This window comes from Lolium rigidum, chromosome 5 (genome assembly GCF_022539505.1).
Source record: "Lolium rigidum isolate FL_2022 chromosome 5, APGP_CSIRO_Lrig_0.1, whole genome shotgun sequence".
Lineage (NCBI taxonomy): Eukaryota > Viridiplantae > Streptophyta > Magnoliopsida > Poales > Poaceae > Lolium > Lolium rigidum.
In genome coordinates, this window is record NC_061512.1 from 90,848,573 (window position 1) to 90,858,756 (window position 10,184).

Here is a 10,184-nt window from a genome sequence, read left to right on the forward strand (position 1 = left end):
AGCCGAGACGCGTCATTAACGCGGCCCTGGAAAAGCTGCAGCGTGCCGCCCGTAAGTAATGCCGCGGAAGACGAAACATCTGTGCCCCTGCCAGGCGGGCCCGTGCGAGGACCAGGCGGATGACCGCTGCGTCCGCAGACACGCAAACCTGACACATATTTGGGCCAGGTTTGCGTCGCCGCGGACGACCCGGTCACTATGCGTTCCTCCGCTGAAAGTTGTACCAGACGCATTTTCGCCCGGGCGGACGCAAACGGTCGTTTAGCGTCCGTTTGCGTGACCCAGCTAGAGATGCCCTTACAAGCAGGAAAAATTGCAACGTGATTTTTTTATATTATGGGCTACAAAAAATGATAAAATCTAAAAACGTTTGGAGATTTGAAAACATGCATTCTCGGATCTACACTTGTGTTACTTTTGTTGCGATCTGGAATATAAATTATTTGAAATTGATATTTTGCAGTTTTTGGGATACATTATTCGCTACATCCGATTGGATTTTAGAAAATTATACAGTAACACTTATAAATATGATTTTTTTAATTTTTTGAAATAACAAGATGACTGGAGCTCAACCGCCAAACATTTCAATCGTACGCACGACTTTGTTTTTGTTTTTTTTGGGAGCAAAACCATCCGCCTCCTTTATTAAAACACCAAATGTTGGGGAATACTTAGGTCGGGTTTGGGCAGCGCCCAAAGGCCCCAAAACCCGGCCCATTCCAGCCCAGGGTGGGTACCCATAGATCCAAGTTTTTTTTTTCTTTGACAGAATAGATCCAAGTTATGCTGCTCGCTAGATGACCAGACGGTACGGCAAAGGTGTGCCCACTGCCCACGCGTCGCAAGCCGTAACGCCAGTACGGCGGCGGCGGAATACAGGGACCGGGAGCAGAACGGACTCCGTACCGGAGGCGGCGACGCTATCCTCTCACAGTCTCACCGTCCACCTTAACCGGATCGGATTCAGCGCCGGTGGCTCGTCGGTTCCGCCCCCGTCGTTATATACTGCGATCACCAGTCTCCCCTCCCCGAGTTCAAGAAACGCGCCTAGCACTAGTTTGACACTTGAGAGGATTCTTGGTGAGCTATTCCTGCTGCTGCCCTGTCCGATCTACATATCGGTCGACGGACTTCACCGCGGATCGAGCGGAGAGGGCGATTGGCGGGTGGGTTTCGTTTGGGACCCTAGGAAGAAACCCAAACCAAATCCGCGTCTTGGCTTGTCTCATCCCGGGGGAAGATCATGGCCGTGATAAAGATGCCAGTGAGCAGGCGCCGGAAGGCGAAGGGGGAACAGGGCAGCAACCCAAACAGGGCCGGTGGCGAGAGGCCTGTTAAGAAGGTGAAGGTACCGGGAAAATTCACCTGATAGCTTGATCTGCTTGCTTGTTTTGTTTCTCTAGAGCTACACTATTCGGTTGCCTTACCGGTTGCTTCTCGTGGATTACTTCTGCGCTGCCGCGCAAGAAGAGCACCCATCATTGTTGTGCACGTGCGCTTCAATTTTGCTCACCCGCCTGGCTTTTTTTTTAAAAGTTCTCTTCCTCCTATTTAACTCGTTGACAAGATTAATCCAGTAATACATTGCTAAGATGTCTATTTTCTTATGCAGAGGGGTGCCTGTGTACTGTGCGACGATGGTGGTGATTTAATCTGGTAGGTATACCCTTAACGGTGGATTCATCTCTAATAAATGGGCAGTTGCGGTCGCCAATTCACATTTTTTTCTTAAGAATTTGTTCTCCTCAATTTATATTCTTGACATATACACAGCTAGTGATTGTGTGATATTGTACGTAGTTAATATGTATTCTCTTAGCAATAGATTTCATGTTTTGTCAATTAAACTAACGGTACTAGAAGATTATACTGCATTTATCTACTTCGATAGCCGATTTTCTCATGATAGTTGCTTCCAGATAGAGATAGCACATTCACTATGCTCAGAAGTTCTTGGATTCAGTCCCACCAATATTCGATGATATATATATATATATATGGATTTTCAAGCTTGTCGTCAAATGTGTTTTTAGCACCGCTTTTTTTTTTAATGTTACAGATGCAACATGTAGTGCCTCCTAAATTCCTAACGTCTCTGATGAATGTTGTTGAAATACCTGTTGCTTTGAATGTGTCATATACCGTGCTCTATCTCAGTGTTCCTTGTTCCCTTGTTTTTTTAGCTGTGATGGTGGATGTCAGAGATCCTTTCACCCAACCGAAGAACATGGTGAAGACTCAATGTGCGCAACCCTTGGGATGCCTGAAGAACAGTGGCAAAAGCATGTAGCACAAGGGGTATATTTGATTAAGTTTCCTGGTTCTTTTTATTTATCACTTGTTTTCTTTATGTATAGAAGTTGACATCTGTTTCATATTGCTCGATGGTAATTCAGGATGCGGCCTTGTATACCTGCAAGAACTGCCAGTATAAGCAGCATCAGTGTTTTGCTTGTGGATTGTTGGGGTCTTCAGACTTGGCATCAGGACCTGAGGTATGAAGCATTTTTCTGTTGACTTCAGACTGCCAGAAGATATAGGATGTATCTTAAGATGCCTTTTTCTATTGCAGCATTTTCCTAGTAAAATTTAAGAAACTAGCACAATACCCCTGCTTTGCTGCTGATTAAAAAAGATGCTGTGTTAATTACTTTCTGACATCCATGCAAAATCAAAAATACACACATCCCATGTCACTTCAAGCGGTTGACTCAAATTGGGAAGTGGTGTAATCAAAGGTCGATGGACTGCCACCACAAATTGACATCTGAAAATACTTGATTCTCTGCCAACTTTTTCATGTATTTTCAGGTATTCCAATGTAAGCATCAAAAGTGTGGGCACTTTTACCACCCTAACTGTGTTGCTGAACTACTCAACCCTGATAGCAAAACCCGGGCCGTACTTCATGTGCAACATATTGCTGGTGGACTGGAATTTGAGTGTCCTGTGCATCAATGTAAGTCGTGTAAGGAAGCAGAGAACAAGGATTATAAAGAGATGCAATTTGCAGTTTGTAGGCGCTGTCCAACTGCATACCACCGGAAGTGCTTGCCAAGGTTTGCCTTTGCAATGGAGATTGGAGATGGATATGCCCTTGCTATTCTCCACCCTGTCTCATTTTGGTTATGCTTCATTGGTGTAAACAAGATTCTCTTCCTAACAGCTAATTGTTTTGCAGTGATATTTCCTTCGAAGAGTCTGAAGAAACGGGTAATCCGCGGAGGGCGTGGGAGAAAATTCTACACAAACAAATTTTGATCTACTGCATGTGTGTAAATTCTCCTACTTTCTCGATCACACACTCAGCTCGTTGTCTCTCTTTCCTATCCAGACCTGATGAATTCTTAAAATATTTGCAGGAAGCATGAAATTCAACCAGAGCTGGGAACTCCCATGAGGGATCATATTTTCTTTCCAGATGGGAGAAATCCTGTTGCATCAAAAAGGGCTAGAGGTACACCTCAGGAGCATGATATACTCGAAAAAGATGAGCAACTCGACCGCCCCTCGTCCTCCAAACCATCTCAATCCCCTCAGCCGGCAGAAATTGGCCATCATCGGGTGAAGCCCATCGATTCATTTGCGCCAAAGCACTTGTTCCTGCGTCCTCAACCAGGCTCATGCGGCTGGCTTGACGAGTGACCAACATCATTTTTTTTTTGTCTCCAGCCTGTTGCTGAAGAGAAAACTAGCAGCAATAGCTTCCACCTGAAGGGCATGGTGAATACTGATACAAAATGTTCAGTTCCATTTGAGTGCGGTTGGAAATGAACCTGAGAAGAAAAAAAATAGGCGGGACACAAATATCCTTCCTTTTACCATTATTAAAAATGGATCCTAAACTCTTTATCTGTGGAAAATAATATCTGAACATGAGCTCCAGTGATATAGTGTTTGTTTGCTTGCTTGTTTCCGTCAACAGAACATGTGTATATGCAATGCCAATTTAAGTTCCCCCACTTTCACGTCAACAGAACCTTGAAAAACAGATCTACTCGTAGATGCTTTGTCGCGTGCAGTGCGCGTGGAACCCATGTTGGGAGAAGTCCACTAATAATAGTTATCAATCGTCACAGGGCCGCTTATCACCCAAGAATCAGTTTACCCTTTTGTCAATATACTCTTAACAAGAGAAAAAAATGTGAGCTTATGCTGAATAACTGCAGGTAAGCCAGAGGGGTCAAGAGTCCAAGGCTGCCTTGAGCTCTTGATGACCGTAGAATCTGTTACACATAATCAATCAAGTCCTCGATCTAGAATTCACACGGGTTTCTTTAATTGAAACATGTCTAGAATCTTACTCCGGGAGTCTACTTGGAATCCCGATGAGCAAAGCTTAATGAGCAGCTCAAGTCAATTCACAATGCAGGGTTTAAACAATGCATAGGAATGCCAAGTTGGGATTAAGAATACAAGAGGTGCAGCATAAACAAGAACCGTAGCACCAAGAGTTTCTTGGAGACAGCTCGACTTAACTTGAGTCTTTGGATCGAACAAAACCAGCCTTATTTTTTAGGCTGCATTTCGTACAATCCAAGCAGACGATTAGCACAGCACCCCAAGTAATATGATGTGTGTGTCTGAAGGAAGATTAGCTATGCGTTGCAGTTCCATGGAGTTCTAATTACGTTTTGATATTGACAGCCAAATGTAGGCATTGTTTTGCACATTTCGGAAGTAGTTACAACAGAGTAGCTAGCTACAAAGAAACACAGATTTCTCTTAGAGAGATACAGTATCAAGTAGTACGGAGGATCAAACTAGTCTGGCTACCACCCTAAAATATACGAGCAAGTTCAATATTATTATCATGGTTGCTGACTTGCTGTCAAATCTCTTTGCTATAATCAGGAGGGAGGGGGGGGGGGGGGACCCAAGAGGAGCTGAGTGACGATAATTTCAAATTTCTCAAATCCTTTAGAAATTTGAAGAAAAAAACTTGAAAATTTTGTACTCACAACATAACTGCTCCCAGTCAAAGCCTTCTGCCCCCACTGAATTTTTTTTTCTAGGTCTGCCAGTGGCGATAATCAGGAACAAGTTTAGTTGAGCACGGTCTGAGCACCACGCACACTGATACACATAACAAAATAACTAAATTGCGAGTAAGAAGTATCCCCATTTGTTAAGAGTTGGTCAATCTTGGATGCATATGCATACCAACTACTATAGCAGTAAGTACTACTCCTAGTTTGCACCAAGATCACACAATGCGTACCTGGAGTATATATAACAAGTAATCCTGAAATAGTGTTGTACATGAGGAACTAGAATATATCATCAGACACTGTAATTCCATCAGTTAAGAGGGAGGGAAAGGTCAAACTTGGATGCATAGCGCTTACTACTCTAGTTAATTATTAGTACTTGGTATGGTTCACCAATCCCCTACTAAACCCCTCAGCTTGCTAGCCAGATGCGTGCTGCCCACCTCCTCATCGAGCTGCTGCCAAGCTAGCTAGACAGCCATGGAGGCTCACTACCCCAAGTACGTCCTCTACGGCCTCCTCATCCTCGGCTCATGGCTCATTTCCTGCCTTCTCCACTTCCAGTTCGTCCACCTCTCCCTCTTCTCCTCTAGAGCCCAAGGCTCCCGGGCGTCGCCCATCGTCCTGCCGCTATCGGTCCCCAACGGGCTCGACACCAGCATCCAGCATCCAGCTTCCTCTGTCGTCGCCGATCAGGATGGCGCTCTGCGCCGGCTTTCATCGGCCGCATCGCCGTCGTGCGAGGGGAGGTACGTGTACATGGTGGATGTGCCGTCGCGATTCGATGTTCTGAGGGACTGCGTCGAGGGTTCCCCTGTGTTTCAGGATGAGTACCATATGTGCTCCCTGATGGCCAATGCCGGCATGGGCCCTGCGTTCCCCCCCGCCACCGGCAACGGCAGCGACGGTGACACCGGCGTCATCCCCAACACCGGGACCGGGTGGTAAACTCCTAGTCCTAGATCGTAGTACCAAGTCAAGTATTCGTATGGTATATATGGTGCTTACGAGCTAGCTGCGGACGTACAGGTACAGCACGGACCAGTACGCCCTGGAGGTGATTGTCCACAACCGGATGCGGCGGTACGAGTGCCTCACCGACGACCCGGCTGCAGCCACGGCCGTGTACGTGCCCTACTACCCGGCGCTGGAGATCGAGCAGCACCGCTGCGGCTTCAACGCCTCGGTGCGCAACGGTCCCTCCTCCGAGTTCCTCCGGTGGCTGTCGTCGCGGCCGCAGTGGGCAGCCTTCGGGGGCCGCGACCACTTCATGGTCGCCGCCAAGACTACCTGGATGTTCCGGCACCTTGAGGGCGACGGCAACGCCACCAACAGGGTGTGCGGAAACAACTTCCTCGAGCACCCGGAGTCCGGCAACATGACGGTGCTCACCTACGAGTCACACATCTGGGAGCGCCGGGACTTCGCCGTGCCGTACCCGAGCTACTTCCACCCGACGTCCGCGAACGCGGTGGCCGCGTGGCAGGCGCGCGCCCGCGCCGCGGACAGGCCTCGGCTCTTCGCCTTCGCCGGTGCGCGGCGCGCCAACGGGATACTGCCCATCCGCGACCGCATCATCGATTCGTGCGCTTCATCGAGCCGGTGCGGGCTCGTCGACTGCAGCCACGGCCTCCAGGGCTTCCTCACCTGCCGGTCGCCGCGGAGGCTTGTCTCCGCCTTCGCCTCGTCCCGCTTCTGCCTGCAGCCGCATGGGGACTCCTTCATGCGCCGCTCCTCGGTGGACTCCATCATGGCCGGATGCATCCCCGTCTTCTTCCACGAGGAGTCCACCTTCAAGAAGCAGTACCGGTGGCACCACCCGGACCCGGACAGAAGCAACGGCGACGAACGCCGGTACTGGGTGCTCATCGACCCCGACCAAGTCCTCCAAGGGAAAGTGGACATCGAGGAGGTGCTGGCCAAGTACACAGACGAGGAGGTGGCCGCCATGAGGGAGGAGGTCATTAACATGATCCCCAGGTTTCTGTACAAGAACCCCAGGGAGAGATTCCAGGGGGACATGAGGGATGCGTTCGACGTAGCCTTTGATGAGGTGATGGCGAGGATGACAAGGATCAAGAAGGGGGAGGATTTGGGATGGCCTGTTGACCATGATACACTGGCCGCCAAAGACTCGTGACATCAAATTATTATGTGCAACTTTTGTGTTGATCTTTTAGTAGGAGTAGTTTTGTTGTTCGAACATAAAGTTAAAGTAGTGGCTATTTCCATTTTATCGATGGCTGGTCAGTTCTGGATAGTCGACACAGTGGTGTTTCTGTTTTCTCAGCATCACGTCGAAGAAGATGGAATCTTATGAACTCCAAGTTCACGAATGAGGAAGAAGAAAGAGTTCTTTTCTAGAACTTGCAACTGCGAGCCTATTTTTTCTTAAAAAGACGGAGTCAAAAACTTTGCCTCATTTATTAAATAAGAAGAGAGTGTTTTCGGACAAAAACCTACAACAACATGGTCAAGCCCACACAAACAGTTGTTGGGTCTCGCAGCAGAAAACAAAAAAAAAATTAACTATACGCGAACCATAATACGCCCAAGATCTATCCATGTAGTAATGCAGTACCGAAGGTGATATCGGTGACGTACCCTCGTAGATCGATAGCGGTTAACGTCCTCTAGAAAGTGGATGATGTAGTCGAACAGTCGGCGCCGACCTTGAGGTTGTGAAGAAGTCCTCTCCCCGACGTCAATTGCCGCAAGTGCAGCACCTCGTAGTTTCGCACACGTACGGTGCTCAGCGACACTCCCGGCTCCGATCCAGCGAAGTTGCGGAAGTAGATCTTCTAGATCCAGATCCCGGCATCGCTCCCTTCCAGGGGCCTAATAAAATTTGGGTGCCCTTTTTAATTAAATAAAAAATCATATTTATATTAAATTAAATATATTTTAATATATTAATTCTAATCAACATATTAAATATATCCTTTAATTTCCATTAGTCCGAGACACCCCCGAACTATTCCGAACATCTTTCGGACTTCACCGGAACCCTATTCTAGATATATCTCTCAACTTCAATGAATCCAAAACCATCTGTAGTTTCGTTGAACCCTCAAGTTTGTTAATCTACGGTTTGGAATAACATAGCTATGAAACAGGACTAGGTCACCGACCATATGATCACTAGGGGGTCTAGGGAACCATTGCGATCACTATAAATTTCACGAAGATATGATCATCGTTTGAACCTATGCAAATAGTCGTAATCCTTTTGTTCATTCGACACCGGCACTATTCTAAGACATGATCATCAGTATCTTGATACCTAGTTCGATCTTGTTACCGACAAGACTATTTAGCTCGTTCAGATGCGATTATATCCCCATGACCTAGTCATATGCTCTGCAGCTTTCATGGATATAATCTCACCGAGTGGACCCTTACAAAGTATCCCCGCTCTTGATAACGTAGGCCTCAACCATTCCATCGGTATACCTAACTACACCTTTATGATCCCCCTACTACGGTGTGACGGTTGATGAGCTAAGGAAACCTCAGGAGATGGTGATTAATACGACCTCATGGTCTAAGGATTAAGTTACTATGCACTTGTTATAAACATTGTAACATTGAGCTCAATATAGCATGATCGTGTTACAATACTTATATTGCCCACTTATAATCCTCATATTCATATGTTCTTTGCAAATTCATATTGTCACCTTGTTTGACATTATTTTATCAAAGTGAGGATTATGAAATGCCTAAAGAACATATGAATCTGATAATTCATGACACTAAAACAACCTGCTCCACAAATTAGCATGATCATAAGCTCATAAGAGTATGGTGTTATGATGAGTGACAAATATGACTCGATTATTTTTGCTCTAGTGCAAGTGGGAGACTGTTGGAGATAGTTCTCTAGCAACAAATAATAATAGTTATTCATTATATGTCAATTATTCATAATTAGTTTCATGTCATGCTCTAACTGTATTATGAAGAAAACATTAATACACCGTGTGGTATTGTAAATAACCAAAAGTCCCTATTAAGCACACAAGTGCATGAGTGTTTCATTGAGGTCAATAGTTGGTTGAGGTTTTCCCGATCATGGACACACACGTCACTGACATTGAGGTCGTCATGTCATTGGATGAATGATATAGTGGATAATTCATAATCCTCAGATTCATATGTTCTTTGCAAATTCATAATGTCACCTTGTTTGACATTATTTTATCAAAATGATAAATCTATTATAAACTTTTGGATCCTTAAGTGAGACTTTTCTTTCTTTTATCACATGAAGTTTGGTTTAGTCAAACTGACGTTTACTTTATTTGTCATGAATACTCGGAAACACACTTTAGCGAAAATCCAATTTTCTCAGCCTTCTTATCAATGTAGATCTTGATGATGATGCTTTAGATGCTCATCCATCTTCCATTCCTCCTTTAGATGTGGTATCCTCAATCTCCTAGAAATTTGAGGATTACATTGTTCAACATTTTTCTCAGAAATTACTTCGGAACATATTCTTCTAATAAGAACTAGGATCATATTTTCTCATTTTATAAATCATGGCTCAATGATAGAACCCCATGTCTAAACATAGGTGATGTAGCACATCTCTCTTCTATCAATTAGTTATGTTTTGTAATACCGCAAACATCGACATGTTTTCCCATAACTCATATAATATAAACATCTCGATGTTTGTACTTTATTATATTTTACAAGCCAGAATACTATTTTCTTTGTTTGTCTTATCCTGAACTCCTTCAGAATCATGTTCTTAGGACGGTAACTTTGACATTTATAATTAAGACATTTTCTTCATCTATCTCAATAATCGTGTAGTGTTTCAACTTCAGTTATTATTTTACGTAGTTTATGCTTTCTATATGTCTCTTATATATCAATCCATTTCATTCAAAATCTCCACTCACATGTGTCAACACATACGTGATGGAATTTCTCATGAGGCTACCACTCAAAATATGTCATCACATATTAATGTGGAATTTCACATATAGCTCCCACTCAAAATCTGTCATCACATATTAGGATAGCTATTATAAGATCCCGCTCAGTTTAATGCAATTGTAGGCCTTTTCTTTATTTTGGATAATTCCAAAATCCTTTTTTATCATAGTATCAAAATTGAGAATTCCACTCACAATGTTCTAGCATTGATCTGATTTACAGAATCGGCCGATTGTCTTA

The 10,184-nt window shown here is 44.8% G+C and overlaps 2 protein-coding genes across 3 annotated transcripts; both read left to right on the forward strand.

Moving 5' to 3' along the window:
- Positions 1-835: 835 nt before the first annotated feature.
- LOC124654072 (protein ENHANCED DOWNY MILDEW 2-like) lies at positions 836-3,914 on the forward strand. 2 transcript variants are annotated; one of them, XM_047193106.1, is made up of 7 exons: positions 836-1,351; positions 1,616-1,659; positions 2,187-2,301; positions 2,400-2,498; positions 2,815-3,062; positions 3,185-3,274; positions 3,366-3,914. In XM_047193106.1, exons 1-7 carry the CDS (start codon positions 1,247-1,249, stop codon positions 3,646-3,648), a joined length of 984 nt encoding a protein of 327 aa, XP_047049062.1. In that variant the 5' UTR covers positions 836-1,246; the 3' UTR covers positions 3,649-3,914. The 2 variants fall into 2 exon arrangements, with proteins under 2 accessions (XP_047049062.1, XP_047049063.1); XM_047193107.1 differs by having other exon boundaries at positions 836-1,345.
- A 1,560-nt stretch (positions 3,915-5,474) lies between these two features.
- On the forward strand, positions 5,475-7,134 carry LOC124652090 (xyloglucan galactosyltransferase KATAMARI1 homolog). The gene is made up of 2 exons (XM_047191116.1): positions 5,475-5,938; positions 6,024-7,134. Exons 1-2 carry the CDS (start codon positions 5,475-5,477, stop codon positions 7,132-7,134), a joined length of 1,575 nt encoding a protein of 524 aa, XP_047047072.1.
- The last annotated feature ends 3,050 nt before the right edge of the window (positions 7,135-10,184 follow it).

Excerpts from the sequence above, each read along its gene's own strand:
- LOC124654072 (XM_047193106.1), top strand. The coding sequence starts at position 1,247 with ATGGCCGTGATAAAGATGCCAGTGAGCAGGCGCCGGAAGGCGAAGGGG. Across the intron at positions 2,499-2,814 it reads ACTTGGCATCAGGACCTGAG|GTATTCCAATGTAAGCATCA; the intron begins GTATGAAGCATT and ends ATGTATTTTCAG. Across the intron at positions 3,063-3,184 it reads CACCGGAAGTGCTTGCCAAG|TGATATTTCCTTCGAAGAGT; the intron begins GTTTGCCTTTGC and ends ATTGTTTTGCAG.
- LOC124652090 (XM_047191116.1), top strand. The coding sequence starts at position 5,475 with ATGGAGGCTCACTACCCCAAGTACGTCCTCTACGGCCTCCTCATCCTC. Across the intron at positions 5,939-6,023 it reads CCCAACACCGGGACCGGGTG|GTACAGCACGGACCAGTACG; the intron begins GTAAACTCCTAG and ends GCGGACGTACAG.